Here is a 24,293-nt window from a genome sequence, read left to right as displayed (position 1 = left end):
TATTTTTATATGGCAGTAATAACATACCAGAACTACATTTAAAAACTTTTGTGCAGCATATTGCGGAGTCCTGTAGCTGAGTGGTGAGAGGACCTGGGTTCGATTCCCGGGCAGGGTGAAATGTTGGGAAGTTTCCTTACTCCACACACTGCTGTTTACTAAGCAGCAAGTTGGAACCTGGTTGTTAGTCGATTGGTGGATAGCTTTTCCAAGGGGTTATAAGAATAATTTGGTCACTCAATCCACGACTGTTTGTGGGACACTGCTGTGCACAATTGGCTTCTGCATTCCAACCAAAAAATATGCAGTCAATTCACTTTTTTTTATTCTGTGAAGCGCTGTGAGACATCTTGCAGATATGAGAAGGCGCTATATCAAATGCAAGGATTATTATATTAACAGATTATTATGTAATACAGAATCGAAAACGAGGTAGTAAAAAATATAAGACACATCGAAAAGGGAGCTTAGCAGGAACCTCCTTTATGCAGAGGATGGTGAGAATATGGAGATCACATCTGAAAGCTGAGAATGAAAAGCCAAAATCATCAAAGTACTCAAGAGGAAACTTGATGCATATTTGAGGGAAAAGGGTACAGAGGGATTTGAGAGAGTAGATGAGAAGGGGTGGATGCTCATGTGGAGTATAAACACCAGCATGGACTAGTTGGACTGAACGGCCTATTTCCATGTTGTAGTATTGTATATATTTCTATGTTAACCTCCCACCCCCCTCAAAAATATCAGATTTGATCATTACCTGACGCCAAACTGGGACTGTCAAGCATTTTGAGATGTTCTTCCCATATGAAATGCTCTACATAAATGTAAATGATTTGTTGCTAAACTGTGTTGAATCTGAAGGCTCCAAATCTTGCCCATTTCTGTTCAATAAATAGGCCTCCACGGACAAGTAAGAAACATTTCCTCCATTACTATCATGGGTTACATTAGTGTCATGTTTGGCTATTGAAACTCTGTCCCCAGGCCTCTGCTGAACTTGACCACAAAATCTGTCATCCTAACGCAGCACCAAGTCCTTATACTAACAAACTGCATGCACTGCCCTCAATTTCTCCCCTCCAATCCTGAATGCCATCAATCTTACTGAGTTATGGGTCTGGAGGCATCTCGAAAATAATTATTAATCCTTGCATTTCATACAGAGAATTTCACGCTGTGAGGCGTGCTTCACAGAATTTACTATAAAGTGTAGTGACTTTGTTCAAATGGGTCTTTACCACCAACAACAACAACTTGCACTTATATAGCACCCTCCACGCAGGATAGCATCTCAGAGCGCTTGAGTATGAGGCTGTTGGATGGCAATATGTTTTCCAAGTCCCAATAGAGATGGGCTTTGAAGAAGAACCTAATACCACAAAAAAATAAATTAGGAAGGGTGGGGGGGGGCGTGGATTCTTACAAGGAATAAAGGGTCAGGTTCAGTCTTACAGAAACTTTGCTCCCGAAACAAGTGCCAAGTGCAGAAAGAGTGCAGAAAAGCAGATCAAGAAGGGAGAAAGAAAACATTTTGGATGAAAGCAAAGAGACCCTGTTATTGTGTGGGATTCATTTCATTGCACTGGTCTCACCCTGGTACAGTTTGTTCAGGGTCACTCAGCTTACAACGGTGTGGATCAACTTCACAGGAGAGGAATGAAAATATTTTAGAAGAAATTCCCCTGACCAGACTGCAGTGAAGGAATGTGCAAACCACTTCTGAGTATCTTGGTCTCTGTGGCTGCTTCTAAAAAGTGGTGAAAATATGTCAGAAATTCTGGAGCTGAAGATAAACACAGACTTATCAGCATGGCGTTGCCCTACAGCAATGCAAATGGGTTTATTTTAAACCCAGCTTCATCACCAGACTGTAAGTGAAGAGAACCAGAGTGAGTGGGATCTGCAGGAAACTCAACCTCTTTCACAACAACGAAAGGTAATACCAAATTTCTTGGCAACTGCAAGTGTTTCAATGCAAGATAATTTTCATGCCACCACAAAAAAATGAGGTTGTTGACACTTTTTCTAACAGATGTTAGAGCATGAAATCTTTTATGGCGTAACTTTCAGAAGCCTCAAATATCGACTTGTTTAGTCAGCTAGTCTCCAGAGAAGACATTTCATCAGTTCTCAATTCTAATCTAAGACCTCTATCCCTTAGAGCAACCTGATCTGACCCACTGCTCCAATGTGCTTAACCCTTCCAATGCCAATACATCATTTAGCATCAATAAGCTAATAATAAATATAATTATCCTTGCATTTGATATTACGCCTTATCAGCTCCAGTGCAAATCCTTGACTGCCCAGCGCCTTGGGACATCCTCCCCAAGGTGCTATACAAATGTAATTTGTTGTTGTTACCACATCGTTGAGACGTCTCAAAGCACTTCATAAGATATACCGTAAAGTTGTGTGACTGTATTGGGGGGGGTAGGGGGCGGCTCAGCCAGCATGCGCAGATCAATGTCCCACAACAACAACAACAATATTCCATTTATAAAGCGCCTTTCACGTCAGGAGGACGTCCCAAGGCGCTGCACAGTTGGGTCATGACCCGAGCAGGGGGGAAATGGCCAGGGTGAGGGGAGGGAAGGGAGGGAGCGAGGAGGGGGGAAATGGTCAGGGTGAGGGAAGGGAGGGAGCAAGGAGGGGGAAATGGTCAGGGTGAGGGGAGGGAAGGGAGGGAGCGAGGAGGGGAAGAGAGTCGAGAGGGGAGCTGAAGGCACGGTCAAAGAGAAAGGTTTTGAGACCGGCCTTGAAGGAGGAAAGGGAGGAAGCAAGGCGAAGGCACTGGGGGATGGAGTTCCAGAGCCTGGGGGCTGAGAGGCTGAAGGCCCGACCACCGATGGTAGGGCGGTTGGGGCGGGGGACGTGGAGCAGACCAGAGCCAGAGGAACGGAGGGTACGGGCGGGTAGGTATAGTCACAAACAGTCATGAAGTGAGAATGAGTAGGAATATGAATAGCAGCTGCATCACACCTACAACTTAGTAAAGAACACAGAGTCATACTGATAGCCACCTGCACACGGTTACCAATCACAGCCTCGCCATCATGGTGAGGTCCCCAATGTTGAACAGAAGGAAGCAACAACAAATGAATTCAGTCTGTAATAAAAATCGTAATAAACCTTGCATTTGATGTAACCATGTTTAAACGTTTCAAATCATTTCACAAGTTTTTTTTGTTGTAAAGTGTAGCAACTATTTATTCGCAGGCAAAAGGGGCAGCCAATATAACCATAGTATTGTCCCGCAAGCATCCATGCAGTGAATGACCGATAGAGGATTTGGTGCTGGAATAGTCCCTGTTATGTCCTTTGGAAACGCAAAGAGGGAAATAAAGATTAGTATTTTCTCTCCAGAATATATCCAGACAGAGGAATAGACTTTATATTGGCAGTGTTCTCCTCCACAAGGATGTTGCAATAACACTGGTAACTAATCCTGTCCCAGAATATTTGGGTTTGGATTGCTGCCAATCCATGTTCCTTCTCTGTTTCTTCATGAACACTTTTTTTTGCTCCTTTCCTAAAGCCTTACTGGGTGCAGTTTCTTTGTCTGCTGATACCTTGCTCAAGCAACTACTTTTCACATGTGAGCCAAGACAGCGTGTGCCAGCACTATATTTGACTTGGTAAAGCATCATAGCCAAGCTCTAACTGACCTCACACAATATTCACAATGCATTTTCCACAGGGGGTTGGTAGATAGCGATCCAAAGCAGGAAACCTGGACAGATTCCTTCTCCTCCCTAGTCGTGGGGCCTAAAGGTAATTGTAATATCCCAACCCGCAATTGTAATGTTCCAACCTGTGCATTGTATGGCTTAAATCTTAACCTGTGGTGCATTTACCCACTATCCCAGAGGAGCCCTACCATCAGTAATACTGCAGTAAGAAGTGTGCATGTTAGAAATATAAGTGGAATCAAAGGGTCAAAATTGGCTCAGAAGTGATCCAGAATGATCAGAGTCACCTCCGCAACATTGCCAGACTCCACCAGTGCCTCACCCCTCAGACTGCCGAAACCCTCACCCACTCATTCGTCACATCAAGACTTGACTAGGGGAATTCCCTCCTCATCGGCCTTCCCAACTTTTCCCTTCACACGCTGTAGATCATCCAAAACTCTGCAGCTCATTTACTCTCACGCACCAGGCTCCATGACCCCATTACTCCCACCCTCGCCCGACTCCACTGGCTCCCCATCCCCCAGAGGATTGAGTTCAAGATCCTCGTCCTCACTTTTAAGGCCATTCATGGCCTTGCCCCCTCCTACCTCTCTGACCTGCTGACTCCCTACCAACCTGTCTGCTGCCTCCGTTCAGTGGGCTCTGGCTGCTCCATGTCTCCCTCCCGACCCGCCCTACCATCAGTGGCTGGGCTTTCAGCCTCTCTGTCCCCACCACTCTGGAATTCCATCCCATGGTTTTCTTCGTCTCGCTTCCTCCCTTGCCTCCTTCAAGGCTGGTCTCAAGACCCTTCTCTTCGATCATGCCTTTGGTCACCCTCCCACCTCTCTGCCTTCCCTCACCCCTAAACCATCCCTCCCACATGCTCGGGCTCCGACACCTGACTGTTCAGCGCTTTGGGACGTCCTCCCGACGTGAAAGGCCCTCTATAAATGTAATTTTTTTGTTGTTGTTGTTGAAATGACCAACAAAGAGAGTAGAGAGAAGACATACTGTACTTGGCACTGATACAGCTTGTTCGATACAGTTTGCGATTTAAAAAAAAGTTTTTGTGCTCTCATGGGTTAATTTTATGTTTCAATTACCACAAATAAAAACGTCACTGGCTATCTCACTGTGCTATTCCATTTCAAACCTGCATGAGATCTCACAGGTCAACTGTTCACTGCAGAAAAAATGAGGAGAAAAATGGTTAGCAAGACCCCATTGCTTCAGTAGGTAACTGCAACAGGTGGTGTGGTACTAATGCCATAAGACCCAAGAGGTTTGAAGTTTAAATATCTGCTTTGTCTTCTGTAAGATGAACTCAACCACGGTGTTACAATTGGCCTCAATGCCATAAAATTGGAGAAGAAAAAAATCTGACCGCATTTCTATTAGAAATTGTTGTTTGCGAACATTGGGCAATGACAGGATGGGGCTCAGTGTGAAGCTTCCTGTGGTCAAATAACAGTTCAGGAACAGCCAGTTGGACGAGGTGCTGCATGCGGCCTGTGCCAATGACACTGTACAACCAGCTCGACTTGTGAGAAGAGTGAGGGGGAAGAAAGCAAGAGAGAGAAATGAAGGACAAATTCACTTAGCAGCTCAGGCAGGAAAACCATTGGAAGGAAACACAAGTTTACACACAAATGTTACCTTAAACTTCCAAGATGAAACTCAAAATTGCACTCACTGTCTGGATGCTGTGTAATTTCTGTAATATGTGCAATGTAAGATTAAATCTGTAACTATTTCTGTAGAAAATTCAAGGGTTTCTTTGCAATTCTTATGCACTGCAGAAAGTAGCAATTTCAAAGGACTGCATCATACACATCACCATCATAAGCGCTTATCAGTAAATAATTCGCATCGGATGAAAAGGAAATCTTTCACCTATTATATGCAGGATAATGGAAGGCTGGCGGGGAGTTTGGAAGCTCAGTCAAGCGGTTATAATCTATAAACTCAAATGGTTATCAACAAGAATCCCTGAGATTCAATTCTCTCTTAAAGCACTTCCAGCTATTTGCTATTGTACACAATATATATTGAGTAACTTTCGACAAAAACAGGCTGAACATTGCCAAGTGATGCTGTTTATTTTAAATCTACATTCGCTGTAATCTTATCATCAGAACGATGCAGCCAGCACTATCTGGAGGTCGTGGGAGGCAATGTGCACTGGTCTATGATTAGTGGAGACATCAGGCTTCAGAATTGCAAATGCTCACATTTCAGCCCCCTTGAAAAAGAACTGATCACTCTCTAAAATTAACTTCAAGTTTTGTTTTGTTCACAGAGTCATGATTGAACATTTCTTTATCAACAGGTTTTCGATGACGGGTCCCAAATTCCAAAGCCTCTTCATAATAAGGATCTGGAGTCTGATGGAATAAAACTGTGAGGATCCGGGTGAGGGAGCTGGGAAGTGCTTGTGACTGAAATCACGGAGTAAATAGTGAACAACAACAATGATTTATATTTATACAGTGTCTTGGATGTCAAGAAGATGTCTCTAAACACTTCCCATACTCTAGGAGCATGAGCTTGAGGAGTTGTGGCAATGGTAGGGGTGAGAAGATCAGGTTGGCGAGGGGGTAAAAAAATCACATTGAAAAGCCTCAAAGGACTTTACAATACATACTGTTTTTACATGTAGTTTTTGTAGGCAAAGTTAGAAGTCATTTTGCATATAGCTCTGTCCCATAAACAACCATGAAGGACTGATGATTCTGGAGGTCATTGGCTAAGATACCAGGAATAACTTCCTTCTCTTTTTGAATTGTGCTGTGAGATCTTTAAGGGAACATCAATGGCTTGTTAAAACTGTAGACATGTCCAAGTACCAGATGAGAAACGCTGTGAACTGGAGGTTCCCTTGTTCTTAAGAGTCTCTGAACAAACAAGACACCTGTGAGCCTGGGACCACTTCCTTTGTTTTGAGATACGGAAACGTTGCCAGTGTCCTCAGAGGATTAAAGACTTTAGTCCTATTAGTGTCACATACCTGCATGGTATCCATTAAGCCCTGGCCACTAATGAGGTTAAATGGATCCTGAAGTGCTTTACATCCGGAAATAACATACCATTGAGTTCACCCTGAGTCACCTCTCCCCAGGCCCCCACCCACCCCAGTTGAGACTTACTGCTGTAATGAGTTTCAGGTTCCTGGTGGCTGTGTCGTCAGGATGAGATGCACCTGCTTGGAGCTCAGCAGGTGGAGCCATGGCTGGGTCACTGCTTCTGCGGACCAGGAGAGGCGTGCCTGTGGAGAACAGATCCAGAGGTCAGCACGCAGTATGGGAAGCATATGGCACGAGTTCAGCTATTGACTTCCCAACAACATCTTCCTTTTCCCAGTACAGTCACAGTATCTATACACATTATCTGAGCACAGAATTTGGGACTCAGAATTTGGTCGAAGATGAAAACCAACTTTCTACCAACGTTGAACGTCAGGAAGACCGAGGTTCTCCTGATTGGCTCACGCCAGCACCTCCGCACCTCAAGCATTCAGCAGCATACTCTACCTCACCGAGCCAGTCAGGAGCCTGGGCATCTTGTTCGACCCTCAACTGTCCTTTCTTCCCCCACATCTGTGCCATGACCCACTCTGCCTTCCCGCATCTCTGCAACATTGCCTGACTCCACCACTACCTCACCCCTCAGGCCACCAAACCCTCATACAGTTCTTCATTACAACCAGGCTCGACTATGCCCTGCTTGTTGGCCTTCCCAACTCTTCCCTCCACAAGCTGCAAATCATCTAGAACTCTCCAGCTCATGTCTTTTCCCGCACCAGGCTCTGTGACCCCATCACACCCACCCTTGCCTGGTTCCACTGGCTCCCCATCCCTCAGAGGATTGAGTTCAAAATTCTCATCCTCACCTTCAAGGTCCTCCATGGCCTTGCCCCCTCCTACCTCTTCGACCTGCTAACACTTATCAATCTGTTTACTCCCTCCGCTCAGCAGGTTCTGGCCTGCTCCATGTCCCCCGCCAAGTCCGTCCCACCATTGGCAGTCGGGCCGTTAAGACCCTTCTCTTCGATCGTGCCTTCGGCCATCCTCCCATCCTCTCTGCCCTCCACCCTCCCTGAACCCAACCGCTGCCAATCCCCACCTACCACTCGGGTCCTAATCCCTGACTGTTCAGCGCCTCGGGCCGTCGTCCCGAAGTGAAAAGCGCTTTACACATGTAATTTTGCATTGTATTGTAACTGCAGCATACTGCCAAACTGGGTCAAGAATTCCCCTATTAACGTAATAATATATAATAATAATCCTTGCATTTGATATGTTAGACATCCCAAAGCGCTTCACAGAATATACTGTAAAGTGAATTGACTGTATATTTGTGGGCGAACGCGGCAGCCAATTGCGCACCGCAATGTCCCACAAACAGTCGTAGATTGAAAATGACCAATTTATTATTGTTTTTTATTTTGGACGGATTATTATTAGGCATGTGGAGTAAGGAAACTTGCCCAAGGTTTCGCCCTGCCTGGAATTGAACTCAGGTCTCTCTCATGTCTCTCTCCACCTCTTGGGCTCCCACCTCCAGCTTCGGTAGCATTTTGGAGAGTCCAGAATTTGTCAAATTCTTAAATATATCTTTAATTTTGAAGCCAGTTTTCTGTAAGTTCTTTTTATGAATTACAGGAAAGAGTTTTAAAAGTTTAGACTGAATTCAAGAATTCACCTTATTCAAGGTTGATGTCAAGACCTACCTCTTTGACAACGCCATCGGTTAACTTTACCCTACTCTCTCCACCTCTTGGGCTCCCACCTCCAGCTTGGGTACCAAGCCAGGAATGTTAAGTGCCTTGGGATGGCCTCCCAACATATACATCGTAAATTTGTAGTGTAGGAATAAAACAATTTAACAAATTCTGCACACTCTGAAACGCTGCATTTATAAAGTAAAGCTAGCCCCAGGTGCAAATTCTATCTCGAGTGTGCATCACCTCCCCCCACAAATCACTGACTGGAGAGATGCAGATTAGGAATGTCAAAAGGAAAATGCGAGTTCTGGTTATCTGAAATTAAAAACAGAAAATGCACAGCATGTCAATCAAAAGCTAAAATTGAACAGTCAACGCATCGAGTGTGACTCTTATTGGATAAGGAAGGTCCCAGTTTGATTGCACATTTTATGCCAAGATCAGCTTACATAGACCAGGGCAGTGATGGGGTGCCAACTGGCACCAGTTTCCCAAAAGAGAGGGGCAAACAAAATCAGTCACGGGTCTCACTCCGCATCACGATCCAGTGATCCCTGCTGAAAAGTACATGTGGGTTGAGAATAGGATTCACAGTCAAACAGCCTGCTAGCACACACCGTCTGGATTCACACACGCAGAATGACCATCTGGGTGATGTACTAGTGGGGTGAACTACTGAAGGACAGTTAAAACCAGCAGAACCTTATCCCAGCACAGGTCAATGGATTCAGGGGAGAAGGCCAGAAAGGGAGATTGCAATTTGGGCCAAGAAAAAAGTCAGCAAGTCAGCAGCTGAAAGTCACTTCAATCTGCCTGCCACATATTCTAATAGGTTTAGAATCATAGCTTAGCTGAGTCTTATAAACATTGCAACAAAAAGCAAGAGATTCTATCCTGCAAGTGAAAAACAAACTAGAGGATTCTAAACATCAGCTGAGCCCTCAGGGAGGTCAGCACCAACACTATTTGGCTAAAGGAAAGGCTGTGAAGTAAATAAAGTGCTTAATAACATTCTTATATTCTGGAAGAAAAATATATAATAGAAGTTCCAATATCAGTGATTCTCTGGAGTGAGATTTACGATCAAACTAAATAAAGAGATCGATTGCAAGCCCACTTAAAAGATACAGAGCTCATTTTTCAGGGCAAAATTAATTAAGCAAAGGTCACTTTGGAACTGAAAATAAAATAAACGACCCTTGCTCCAAACAAGTTGGGCCTGATACCAGACATTCAGCCACACAGCCACAAACAGAAACAAAAGGAAATGAAATCTCAATCAGGAACATGTTATTCCCTCAGTCAATCTCAGGCCGTCCTGCAAGTCTGATTGCAAGTTTGACTTGCTGTTTTTGGAGGGAATGGGGCACAGTGTTATCGTCAACAAAGAGAGACAAAATAACGCAAACCTTCTAAATCAATTAGTGGTATTTCTGCTGTATGTTCCCCACATTCACCACAGCTGAGCACACAGTCAACAGATAAGCACCTCTAATGGCTGGCAATCTGTTCAAGCTCTGCTAAGGGAAGAAACAGGTGGACTGGAAAATGCATACATTGGACAAGATCAGTGCCTGAGAGTATATCCACATTGCATTACACTGTAATAAACCTCTTCTAGTCCAAAGTTTCCCTTTGCACTAAAGCTCCATCAAAAGAGGCAGCTGACATTTTCCAGTACCTTTACCAGATTCTAATGTATACTATACACGGGTGACTCGACATTTCCCTGCTTGGGTCAGTCTAACAAAAAAAATTGCTGGCTGAGTCTCACGCTACAACGTTCCATGTGGATACAAAAGGGGTACATTACATCAATACTTTTCTTTCCCCTGACTTGTAAAATCCCGCTCAACTCTGCTGCCTCAGATGTTGTAAAAGTGGTTAAGTACTTACTCTAACGTTTTGAAAATTGTAAACAACCTGGTTAGGAGAGCATGGCAAGGTAGTAACTTGGATTGAAGCACATCGCAACTTAGTAACTCGGTTAGAAACACAGCTTGGTTGGAAGTGCATTGTAAAACAATAACATTTCTCAAGTTGCTGAACCTCTTCAAGCTTCTATCTTTATGGAGCCTTATTACCTCCCCCCCTGCCCAATCCCACCCTGATGGGTTATTATGGCCCTTGAATCACACTTGTAAAGGAGCAGCATTCAGGAACAAATTCACAGTGGGAATGGAAAATCCAAACCCACACATGAAAGTTCACCATTGGAAACATAACAGAAAAGGATATAAATAGTAAAAACAAATGTCACGGCTTCTTTAATGGTTCAGTGGGCAAATGCACTACATCTGTGCTAGTTGACCCATGCAGACCATTAAAGGTCCCGGGATCAATCGCTGGTCTGTGCTGAGTTAGTTAATCTAAGGTGGGTAGGAAAAAGAATTGCAGCATAGAAGTCAGTCAATCAGCACTCGTATCAGGGAGGGAGGAGGAGAGAAGGGAATTAAAATTATTAATGTTGATCTAGGAACAGAAGAAAACAATAAAAAAGCTTCCATTCCTGTTTGGTAACCACTGATCACTGCTGGAAAGAGCTTGTTCTGACATGGCTAGCTGAATGACCTATTAACACTCACTGCCTTGTCTCATATATAGACATGGTCCACCATGGCTGGCATGCCCCTTGTGGTTGAATAACCTTCTGATACTCAATGCCTAGTCTCATACAAGAACAATTACTTGGACAAAGTACCAGAGTAAAGCCCATGTAAATATATCATAGTATGAACGTCTAATAAGCAAACAGGAGAAAAAAACGAGGAGAGATGGAATACACTTATTCCAGAATAGTGAACAACTCTCCTAACGTCTGGATAAACTATTATTATTACGTTACTGGTCAGCAAGTCAGTAACTCAAGGGCATCAATCTAAGACAGTTACTAAGCGAACAAATGGGGAGGTTAGGAGAATTTGTTTTCACACATGCACAGTAGTTAGGATATGGAATCCCTGCAACAAGCAAACGTTGAGGCAAAATCCATATTAGCCTCCAAGAAAGAACAAGACAGATATAAACGGACTGAAAAGATTGCTCTTGAGGTATCCAGCACAGACACTATGGGCCAAATGGCCTTCTTCTAGTTTGGAAATTTCCATGATTCTATTAATCGCATTCATAAACCATTTAACATCATCCAGACCTCCCACTCTTCGCCTTATACATGTACAAACAGACAGAGCTTTACAAACACTCAGCTGTGTGCTATTCTCTTGTTAAACTAAATCCAAAGCTATGATTAGACCAAGAAATCAAGTTCAATTTGAATCAAGATATACATAATGATCTATTCCAATTAAAACTTGGAAGCATTAAAATTTTCCAGCATTCTACTATGCAAGATAGATGTCAAATATAGTAACTGTGTTTTAGTTCTCGACATAAAGGGCAAATGATTCCCCAGTAGACATTAAACTACCCCAAATGCAAAATTCCCAGGTTCTGCAGGGAAAGGAAGGCTGAGCTCAAATCAATTTTTCTTAACCTGGATTGTTTCCTACAGATTCCGTGACTTATACTGGGGCAGGTCCCCTAGACACCAGCCCACTGGCTCCAGGAGGTATTTTTACAATATAAATCTGACACGTCACCTGTTGGAGGCTATAGGTATTCACAGCCCAAAGACCACCTACAGAGGTTGTGGTACTGAAAGGAGCAATGAAAGATGAAATCACTATTTAATGAATGTCGGTCAGAGGCTTTCTCTGACCAAGAGAACTGAAGAAATTGTACAGCACCTACTGCTACGCGAGCTATCTCAGCACACACCAGCAAACAAAATCTGCTCTATGTGAAATAATAATAATAATATTCCTTACAATTGAAAGAGTATTTCACATCAGATGGCTCAACACCCTTAACCAGATTTCCTGTAGAGTGTAGACACTGTGTATTTTGTAAGCAAAAAGCGGCAGCCAATTTGGGTAAATAATATCCCACAAACAGCCATTAAGTGAATCAATTTTATTTGAGGGAGTGTTGACCAGGACACCACAAGAACCTCCTTTCTCTTTTTGAACAGTGCCATGGGTTCTTTAACATCCACCTGAACAGACAGATGAGACTTCAGTTTTACGTATCACCTGAAGGACAGAATCTCCAACAATGCAACATTCCCCAGTACAGCACCAAAACATGCAATGCATTTACCCAATCACTGAGGGAGCAGTGGATCCACTTCTCCACGGGGGCGGAGAGGGAGGAGGGGATAAGAGAACTTTATCTGAAATCAGTCCATCCCATATCTAATAGAATTGTAGCTGTGAGTGAGATGTGTACATTTGCAACTATAATCCAATCAGAGTGGGGGGGGGGGTTGCATTAAGATCATTCTTATTTTTAAAAAAGGACTATTCATTTAAACACTGGCAACAGCAGGTTTCAAGAAAACCTTTTCCTCATGTGGAAGGATAATTCAGAAATCATTCCCTCATGATGTCAGCTCTATTCACTGGCTAGCACACCGGGACAAGCTCACATCAGAGTCAACCTCATTGGCACGAGCCTGAGAGGGTCACAGCATAATGGTAGAAAATTATTAAATGAACATTTCTTCAGGTAAGAGCATTTGTGCAAAAGCAATCCATTATCATTTTTTGGCTACATGGACGATCGGTGTTGTAGTTTGCTAAAACTGCAATCAGGAAACCCTCCTCTACCCTTCCACTCAGAAAGCTGCACCACTTGGCTCCTGTTAACCCATCACCTCAAACCCCCAAGTCCAAGGGTGGTCCTAACTGGACAAGCAGTGGGAAGCTTGCCAGACAGTGCTCTCAATGGCAAGCTATGCGAGCAGTACTCTATCACATACCAAGCCTGGACTCTTACCAACTTGCAAGAAATACTCTCCAGGAATAGAGAAGCCCTCCAGGGAGAGTGTACGCATTTCATTTCAGACAAAGAAATTTCTATGTGTAGGTGGCAAACATATGTGGAACTTTGCCTGGTTTGGGTACTCTTAAGCCTGGCGATGCGTTTCTGCATGTGTCCTCTTGATGTGACATGAGTTATATCAGATGCAAGTATCATTATTAAAAACATGGTGAGGAGTCACACTGCAGGGTTTAAATTGTGCTGTGCATCAGGCAGATTTCTTCTGAATGTTGGCAGGAAGTGTTTAATTGAACACAATGGCAGGCATTTTATCTTTGTAATTAAGTTACTGGCCCCGTTGTACAAAAACCACTTGCTTTATTAAATGAGATTACAGCCAATTTTACTTTCTTGCTGTACTTTTTAACCCAGGGTGGTGGGGAGTTGGGGTATAAGAGACTGCAATGAGCTATATGGAAACTGAGCAGGACTTTTTGTCTTGGATGTCCTTCTCTTTAGAAGATGCTATGAATTAATATAAAAGTGCATGCACTTTCTCAAAATCGAACCAAAGTAGCCTAGCAACATATTTTAGGACCAAAAAGGCTCACTGTTGAGAGATGCTCCATGAATAGCAGGGAATCTTCCTGTATTATGGTCAAGAACAAGTGCAAGCACAAGCTTCTCGATTGCCAGATGACTTCTAATCCAAGTCATTTTCACAAACTCCGCTTCCTTGATTTCACTTCAGCCATTCTGGCTCATGGTCTCCAGGAGTCGACAAGCACTGCAAACGATGATGGCAATAATCTCCTCCATGGGTCAGCAATAATTCAGAATCTGGGAGCGCAGACAATGTCATTGGCCAGGAAGATAGAAACCTCAGTTGGATGATGTGATGCCATCTCATTTCCCAATTCAATAACTATGAAAAACTCACTACGTAGGCACTTTGCAGATCAGGTCACATTCGCATCTTGTGCAGAGTATAACAAAGGGCACTTAAAACAAGACTCCTGTCCATCTGCACTGTTGGACTGCCCAGCCTGCCTCATGCTGTATTTTAATGTGAGCCTCTGGTGATCAGAGAATGGAGCAGATGTGTAGTCGCCCGTCATTTGGGCATCTAACTAGCGCTAGTTTGGACTTTGCACCTTTTCTGTTTAGTACAGAAGAAATTAAATGGGATTGAGAAAGTATACTCAGAACAATACTTTCAGATGTACATACACAGCAGAACAAGAGGACACGGGTTTAGGGTTGCAAAGGGTAATTTCAGGATAGACATCTAGGATTGTTTTTAATCCAGACTGGAATAGGGTTCCCAAAAAGAATGGTTGAGGCCAGGGCATTGGACTCATTAAAAAAAACTTGACATTATGATGGGCAGAGTGAAGGATGAGTATTCTGGAAGGATGAGATTATTTACCCCGCGTGCGTAAAACCCCAAAATGACCCTTCGAATCTGGCACCTACCACAATGATAGGTCATACGGAGGCAACGTGATTGATGGCAAAAGCTGAAACCTCAGGTGGACGAGGCCGGTGTGACACATCTAGTTTGCATTATAACAAGGCTCCCATCGGTTGCAATGCAAGTGAGACAAACACAGAGTCAGATGCTTGGCTCACGACAGTGGTTAACAGTGCAATTTATCAAAAATTCTGGAGCAAATTCTCATCTCCACAAATCACCATCAAGCAAAAAATGTGTAAACTAATTCTAGGTTTCAGTCTGCTGGCATTTAATTCTTCAAACAGTTCTACAGAGTACTCTTCCACTCGCGCAAGATTCATTACTTAGCCACAATTACTGCACTATACAGGAATTTTTTTTCACCTAAATCTTTTGGTGGCACCACAAATGGACCCTTTTTTTAAAAAAAGGAAATATTTTAAATGATAATGGTTTCCATATTCGTAATTTGACACACAAATCTGCTGTTCACTTCTTCCCACTTGGCTCCCATTAACCCTACGCAGCTCAAATGGTTGAGTGTTCCAGCTGTACAACAAGGAAAGGTTGCTAGGCAGTGTTCTCAATGGCAAACCATGTGTTTTTTGCCAGTTATACCCCAGCAGAACCCCAAAGCACTCTATGGGGTTCCCAAAACTTGGCTTTTGCCAACCTCTACCTAATGCTCTCCAGTATTAGGTAAGCATTCCTCCAGGAATAGAAGGTACATTCCATTCCAAACACAGGGAAATCTCCATATCCAGGTGACATACATATGTGGAACTTGGAACTCTCAGTCTGGTTTAGATATTCCGAAGGATGGTAAAGGGTTTCAGCATACGTCAGATACTCGGCTAACCAAAACGAAATGTGAAACGAGTCTGGTGCATCTTATTGTGGGCATGAGCTTGCATGCCAAAACTGCTTGCAACTTGCACTGCAGAAATCTCACTTAAGAGCCCAAAAGGATGACTGTGGGAAAAATAAAATATCATTCTGATTCTGCTTTCATGACGTTAGGACAAAGGCATGTTAGGGATAACAAGAAAAACATCACAACTTGACATTTATTTAGCATGCTTCACATTGCGAGGACGTATCAAAGTATTTCACAGAATCATCTGGAAGTCTGAGTTGCGAGTGGGGAGAGTTGAGGAAGGAGGGGGAAAAGGTGACCAAAAGTGCGATCGAAAAGAAATGTCTCAAGACAGGCTTTAAAGGTAATGAGAGAGGGAACAAGGTGGAGGGACTCCAGAGTTTCAGAGAATGGGGGCAGAATAGCTGAAAGCACACCATTGATGATAAGGTAGGGGACACAGAGCGTGCTAAGCGAGGCTGTATGGTTGCAAAAGAGGTTAAGAGGGGGTCCTTTCTTTGGAGTGTCTGTGCTATAACTAACCTCGGATTGCTTGTTGCTGGTTCTATTCTCCTTTGCTAACACTTCATGAAAGGAATAATTCAATATGAAAACATAGCTTCTCCATAGGGAGAGAGGAAGCTTCTGTCACACACCCTTGTTATTAAAGAAGTTGATCTTATTCTAATTAGAATAGTGAAGTCTTTAAGGCGATCTTAATTCTTAATACTCCCAGATTAACAGAGCAGCGTAAAGCTGCTTCTCTGCTTTCCACACCTGGCATCAGCATTACCAGGGGACTGACACTAGGTCATTAACTGCTGACCTTTGAAACAGGGGGAGGTCAGTGAAAGAAACCATTCACCTCCCGACTCAGACTAGTCCCGCTAAGTGAGGCATGTTTGTTCAAGTATTAGAAATGGCCAAACTAGCAATGGTTGATGTGACCTTTAAAAAGTCACATGTCACAGGATTTGGCATCAATATTTCACAAGAGCATTCACTTTTAATTATGTACATTTTACTAAAACCACAGTTGGAGCTCAGCCGGTACAAGCTTTGAATCCTAACTAAATTGCAATCACTTTGGAATGTTTCATCATTTCCCTATAGGTATGATCTGCCCTTTCACAGCGGTGACCAGACCAGAGGCTTGACATTACCCACTGTTTATTATTTTCTTCCCGAGTAGGAAGAAGCCACTGAGTGCACCTGGTGCAAACACTACAGATTGGTGTCAGTACGGAGACTAATGGAATCATAGCACACATCAAAGTGATCACGGGATCAGTTTACCTCCTCTGACAGACACCAGTATACGAACTACAGCCAATTTGAGTTTCTATCAACCGTGCCTACACAATGGGGGAGGTGGGATGGGGGAAAGGGAAAAGGGTGGCAATTTGCTTCATTTCACAATTCTTCTTTCCTTCCCCCCCTTTAATATTACAACAGCAAAAAAGATTACAATCATATAGCACCTATTACGTCAGAAAGATGTCCCAAGGCGCTAAGTATTACAGAATCAGATGCATTAAAATATTTATTCTGCTAGTTTTAAGAATAGAACAAAAGACACTCGAAGCCTAAATCCCACAGCACACTCAGAACTGCCATGTACGTTTGGTGTCATCTGCTGTTGGGACTCAAAGCTGCTGCAAACTGTGGTGTGAAGCATGTGCCCCAAGCCTCTGCTCTCTCAGCTGTTACCCCCACCGTGCCAAAGACTCTACAACCCAACTTCACCACTTTTCTTCTCCGGCAAACAATTCAGTGTCACAGCAGGGCTCCTCATCGTGCTTGACCCTTTGTACTGATTAAGTCAAATAAAATTTAGAAGGAGCTGCAATATATGGAAGAACGCATGAATTTCTAGGTTAGGCACAACATAGATCGTCAGTGTGGAACTGATTGTCACAGTGGATTAAAATGTGTACAGTATATGCATTTCATCTCCCAAGATAATGGGTTAACCAATTCCTCTCCTTCACTCCTGTTTAGATTTTCTTTCATCATTCCTGTAGTTGGGAGTGAAACCCCGCTTCTCTTCCACACGACTATTGAAGTTGAGTCCATAACAACATTTAAAAATTTAAAAGGGAATAAAACAGACGCTTGAAGATCAGATTGAGAGTGGATGGCTCAGGTGGGGAGCTGGTGTCAGCAGGCACAATGACTGAATGGTTTCCTTCTGCGTTGTGAATGTTCTATTACTCTTCTTTCTTGGGCCTCTGAAATTAGTCACCAGGAAATCCACACCACCAATGCAGAGAGTTTGCATCGTCTCAAGCCAGGGTCTACAGGTCATGAGTGAATGGCACAACACAAACCCTGAATCAGCACTAAAATTGGCAAGCTCCTTCAGAAAGGTCAGAAGAATGGCTGCCTTATGAAATGAAAATGTCCAACTATAACAGGAGGGGAAGGGGGTGCCAAGGTAGGGTGTGCACTTTTTGAATTTAGGGGTGTTTGTTGGGAACTTTACCCCCTGCTGATCAATGTCTGCTTTCATACTTACTCCTCAGTTAAAAAGTCTGCATTCATTTTTTACTCTGCATCAATATCTAATCTCAACGGATTCTTAATTGGAAGAGCCTCCTGCACTTAATTTTTTTTGTGCACGAGCCAAATTTGGATGTTGCCGGTGATGGTTCTATTTAGATAAGTGCTTTGCATCTGCCATGATTGAAGGCCTTTTATTTATATATTTACTTATATTTTCCTCATTGTGATTCTTGGCATGATTACTATCACACATTGGGTAATTCTAGGCAGATCTAAGCACTCACTCATATGCTGGCTTGCCTCCAATCACCACTGCAGTTAGCAGTCTTGCACATACTATGTAAATCACAGGTCAGTCAATAACTCAAAGTACTCCAACTCAGGGAAAAATACAGCACAAACTCCATTCTCTGTAGCTTAGAAAGACCGAATGAGGTTGTGTATGGTTTCTTTCACTCATGGTATATATTGTTTATATAGTCGTGTTTATACCAGTTATGCTTTATCCAACACAAGATTAAACAAGTTTGGAGTTACCCAATCGGATTGATTACATGACTGTTGTTATCTCATATAAACAGTGTCAATTTGTGGTTATCATGCTCAATAATAATTATATGTATTTGATATAGCACCTTATCACATCCATCAAAGTGTCTTAACTACACTTATTAACTACAGAAATTAATTTTAAGTGTACTGAATGTATTTGTACATTCGGCATTTCCCACCAATTTGCACCCATTTCCCACAAACAACAATAACTTGCAATAATATAGCGTCCCTCCCGCAGGGTAGTGTCCCAAAGCGCAAAACAGTCATGAAGTGAATGATCAATATTTTATCTGGAGGATTGTTGGCCTGTACTCTGAGAGAAACTCATTCCTCTTATTTAAATATTGTCATAGAATCTTTAACAAATGGTTTAATGACTAATCCGAAGGGCACTCTCACAGCACTGCACTGGAGTATCAGGCGAGATTATGAACTGAAAAGAGCCAGCGTGGAGCTTGAACCCATGACCTTCTGACTCAGAGGCAATAGTAATTCCAACTGAGCCAGGCTGACACTTGTACACATGTGTACGTGATGTAAACCTACTTTATCAGATTTTCTATCATTGTCATTATTCCTTATTTCCTCTCCTTTTATGATTTCAATCTTTTTCCCATAGTAAACCTACACAGCAACCACTGAATCCAACACTTTATGCCCATAGCAGGAGAGTGGGGGATCTTTCCCCAACAACAGAGGGGTTGGGGGGGGGGTGAAGTCATTCTCCAGCAGTTGGGAATGGGGGATTTATCTTAAAAATGCAAATTGGTGCTTTCAGGTCATAAAGCAAATGGATATGTGACATAACCACAGGTCAAGGCAAGCCACTTTATTGCAGCAACAATAGTAACAATTTCAGGACCATCTCATCTATCTGCTCGGGACCTTACAGCCCTCTGGCGTCAATATTGATTTTAATAATTTCAGACCATAACAGCTCACCTTGCCCCTCCCCCGCTTCTGCGACCATTACCAAATCATGTGGGTCGCAGACACACCTTTTCTCTCTCCGATCTTCCTGTTTTGTTGCAATTTCCGCCCACCCCCCCTCCCCTCCCCACACACACACACACACACACACACACTTTTGTTTTGCATTATTACCACCTTTTTAACCTGTCATCCCCTGTCCTCTACCCCATTTTCTCCTTTGTCTTCCGTGCCCTGCCTCTACCCTCTGTTAGTCCTTAAAATCCTCTCCCTCAGAACATGCCCCAGTTCTGACAAAGGTTTGTGGACCTGAAACACTGACTCACTTTCCTTTCTCCATAGATACTGCCATTAAACTTTTCAAAAGAATCCTTCCACACATCCATCTCAACACCTAACATCTCAGAATCCTTCCATTTCCAGCAAATTGCCGAGTTTATTTTAAAAATCAACTTTCATTGGAAAGTCACTGCCAGAAACCGTTTCAAAAAGGAAATGGGAGTTACAAACAATTTAATCTACAATTTCCTTTTTCCTCTAATATTTTAGAAAATAAATTTAAATAGCCAGCAACGATAATATCTTCAAGGCTTTAAAGTAACAAGTTTTAATTTAATGAAACACTGTAGGGAGAGGAAAGGGAATGGGGGAGTGGGGGGGTTGCCGAGTGGATTGGACACTTTGAGAGTTGATTTTAAATGCAGCTCAGATTGATAATTCTGGGATTATTCTCTTTCCTTTACTGTAATTTTCTCAAATCCTACATGATATATAGTTTGGTAATCTCAAAGAAGCTCCTTGGTGGACATTAATTCACAGCGCAAAATTGCCCTTAATTCAGCACTTGTTAGCAGTCTTGCTCATCAAGACAGGGTGGATCTGGTGATATTTCATACCCCAATGCTCTGTGTGTGTGTGGGGGGGGGGGGGGGGAGATGAAGAAAGTGTTGTGTTTCACAATCTAAAGTGCATTATTAATAATAATAAGATTATTATTATTGAAGCAGAGTAGCGGGTTGTTCACTGAAACTCTGTTGTAAAATGTGCGTAATGCTGTCACTGGGTGCTTGAAGTGGGAAAGTGTTCTGGTTCCAAGCACCAGCTGGCTGCTCTTCCAATCAAGACCACCATGTTCATTACTTGAGCCTTAATCTTATAACCCTGTCTACGAGCCCCCCACTCTGCTCATTGCTTTCACTGGAATCCCAGGAGATGCTACAAAGTGAACTTAAGGCAGCCACAGTCACAGTGAAAATGCAACAAGTATAGCCGCCTGGTTGGGAGCTCAGCCAACGTCACGGTTAATTTGATAAACAAAATACATTTTTGAGCTTTTTTTTAAATCACATACAGAGTTGAATATTACCCATGAATCTCAAATGAGAGTCTCATAGGCCTCATGATATTTATTCCTTTAAGTAGGGTGGAGATTCTCATAAACATTTGAGTTGGAAAGGGGTTCTCTGACAGTGAGGCTACATTTTGAAAAGGTCGACTGACTGTAAGCAGGCTGCTTCTTGAGAAACATTTTAAATAGCCAGTACAACGGGGGCTGAGCTCAAATAGGGTCATCCCATGAGAATACATAGCAGCATAAAACAAGGCCAAGGTTGCTGACACAGCTTTTCAGATCGCATAATCTCTTGATATTATTCTTCAGGTATGAAACCCGTATCTGTATCTAATGCACATACATTATCCCCTGGAGAAAGTACCATATTTTCTCCCTTAAATCCCGTTACAGTCACTGCATTAGGCACAGGTCTCTTGGGAATTTATCACTGCTTCACTTACATTTCTGAAATAATAGTCCCTGCTTATCCAGCAGTTTGTCTCTCATATATTAGCAGGCAGAAAATTTTGCAGCTCAGTCTTGGCACCGTTTAAAAGGGGCCACTGTTGCCTTCTCATGGAAGTTGATAGATAGACTTTTACCCCCACCTCGCCCTGCACCCTCTATCCACCCAGCCAGAGAATTTCATCTAGTGTCCAGCCCCCTCTTCATCCACTTCTCACTCCCAATCCAGAGAAGAAAAAAGCATTTAGTGATCAAATGACATACAACACAGTACAACAGAACACACTGAAGTTAACTAACATTGTGTCCAAGCTAATTCCACATCAACCACAGGAATGTATTACCAAAGTTCTAACCCCTATGTTAGCTACTGGGTCACTACCTTTTTGGATCATTTTACAAACATACTGAGAAGAAGTCTAAGACCACAATACTGTATACAGTAAATGATAAATAAATGCCACCCTTTTAAAAAAGAAAAAGTACAATCCCATGTGATCCCAAGCCACCAGGATTTTTGTTTCACATTTTGAAGAGGGTGTAACAGAGTACATTATTAAAGTAGATTAGCTGCTTCAGAAATATGAACTTTGGCAGCAGTGATGTAGTCTCAGGAGTCAAAGCTTTGAAATTTCTGCACAGAACAACAATGTTTTGTAATGTAATCTTTCTGCAAGTAATTGAGATCTGTACAGTGTTTTCTCTGAGTGATTTCTCTGTTCTTTTGCCTTGGGCTATGAATATTTTCCTTCCTGTTCATTGTGTGGTATGATCCTCAGCCTCTTTTCTTCCAATAAAGCATCATTCCAGGAAATGCCTACAACTTTATCACAGTATTTAAAAGGTTCTTTCCCTTTACCATTCTCCTGCTGTTTTTTCCATCGAAGTACTACAGTATCTCCAGTTAACAAATCTGATGACCAGAACGAATCTCTGTCAATTACTTCCATTTCTTTAACTGCACAACTATTTTAGGGCATTTATTTTGATTATTTGAGAAAAAGTCCCGTAACATTTTAATTTGTCAGCGGGGGGCAATTTTTTTGCTTTCTTACGGGTTTTGTTCTGGACACTGAATATTCATGATTACAGATCACTCGCAGTCAAGTGATGCTCAAGCGAGGGTTATGAGGGGAAATAAAATTACATCCCAGCCCCTTAACATCACCAACCAAACAATCAAGCTGAGGTTCAAGCTCACATTCTAGGCTTATGCTCTGGTACGATACTGGGGGAACGCTGGATTTCAGTTGAAGCATTAAAAGTGAGGTCTCATCTGCACATTCAGGGGGCATTAAAGATCCCTCGACACTATTGGAACAGAAAGGGGAATTTTTCCTAGCGTGTCAAAATGATTCAATGGAGCTCACAGTGCAAATTTAGACACCCGCAAATGTATTCAAGGTAGCAACAACCTTGGACTTCAGTTGATAGTAATTAACCTCGCTGGCTTCAGACTTGAACGTCACCCGATTGAATTACTGCCTTATAATTATAGCAATGCATTGATTATTCCCTAACTATGTTAAATTTCTGGCATAAACACAATAGGTCATGGCCAGCAGTGTGACATGGTGCACCTCCCACTCTAGAAGGCCAGATCTCACAAGCGGAAATATTTTCCATCTACTACTGCTGACCATGACAAATCTTTAATACAGAAAAAAAAGTCTGTAAGAGGGGAAACAAATAGGAATGCAAGTCTTTTTAAAGAAGAAAGATATTCTAATGGAGAACAATGAACACAGCATGTTTATCAGCAGGCCAAGATAGTAAAGAAGTTGAAACATTTGTCCTACTGTATTTTCTTACTGGTAATGTTCCACAGTGCAGAGACACTGGTGTTTCAGATCCAGTAGAGATCCTGGCACCACTGGGCATGCTGTTCAGTGTTTACTCAGTGTGTATCAATATGTTTGGAAGAGCATCTGGACACCCAATGTAAAACCTTTGCCCATAAAGCAAATGGATCCACTCAGTTGAGTCCCTAGCAGTGATGAGGATGTGTCAGGGTTCCAATCTGACCTGAAACACAGTCTCCTCAAGGGTACACTATGCTTTTGGCAAGAAGACCGTCACCTGACTTCTCGCCCTTCTGTCTTCTCCCCACCTAGCGCTGCCAACTCCTGATAGGTTTAGTTCCGCAGGTGCCAGTACCCCTCACCCAAGAAGCCAACTTTTATGTGTCAAGAGTGAGTGTTGACTTGTTATCCAAACAGGAGGTGGGGGAAAAAGGAGGGAAATAGGTGTGCCAAGCCTTCAGCTTACATCCAAAAAGTGCACACTTTCCAACATAGTCATTGAATTTATAATCAAAGATCACTCCCAGTCAAATAATACTCAAGCGAGGATCGTGAGTGGATTTATAATACAGTTCCCAACAGCAACCAAACGATCAAACTCAGGTTCATTATCAGGAGTTGTCAGAAATTGAGTTTTACTCCATTCCAGCTCAGATACACAGAGCAATACGTTTTACACATACCACAAATGTATTTCGATTGTTTGACATACCTCTTACTTAAATACAGAATGTGGTGCACATTGAAAAGTTCTTCCCCATAAAGTATCCATCTCCCTTAACTGCTACATTTCATTAGGGCCAAGGGTACTTCGCATTGGAAGCAGATATTGATATTTATTTCCAACCTCTCCTTTTACCGATTCTCTGGTTACAAACATTGCTTGACCCCCACGACCTAACCAGGCTCCTTCCGCAGAAGGATGGGAGACTCCACAAGCTTTCACTGGGTGAATGATGATGATTTTCTAAATAGTCTGGGGGGGCTTGGCTTCACAACAGCTGTAAAGAGTCATTCCTAAACACAAGCTCCAGTTACCAAATCATAATCAATCACCTGAAAATAGTGTCACAATGTGTTGTGGAAACAGCAGAACAATACAATTGTTGCCACTTGTGTGAATTCACTATTACCTCTCAACTTTCATCTTAAGACCTTTCTCTTTGA

At 42.6% G+C, this 24,293-nt stretch overlaps 1 protein-coding gene across 1 annotated transcript in view; it reads right to left on the bottom strand.

Moving 5' to 3' along the window:
• The window catches only part of pard3bb (par-3 family cell polarity regulator beta b), a 394,398-nt gene that overhangs the window by 253,032 nt on the left and 117,073 nt on the right, over positions 1-24,293 (bottom strand). Inside the window, exon 5 of the mRNA XM_042336226.1 lies at positions 6,827-6,945. Coding sequence (XP_042192160.1) covers positions 6,827-6,945 — 119 coding nt within the window. The remainder of the gene's footprint in view (positions 1-6,826; positions 6,946-24,293) is intronic.

Source organism: Callorhinchus milii, unplaced genomic scaffold, assembly GCF_018977255.1.
Source record: "Callorhinchus milii isolate IMCB2004 unplaced genomic scaffold, IMCB_Cmil_1.0 Scaffold6, whole genome shotgun sequence".
Lineage (NCBI taxonomy): Eukaryota > Metazoa > Chordata > Chondrichthyes > Chimaeriformes > Callorhinchidae > Callorhinchus > Callorhinchus milii.
Note: the sequence above shows the minus strand (reverse complement) of the source record. Positions and strands in the feature narration are given on the sequence as shown.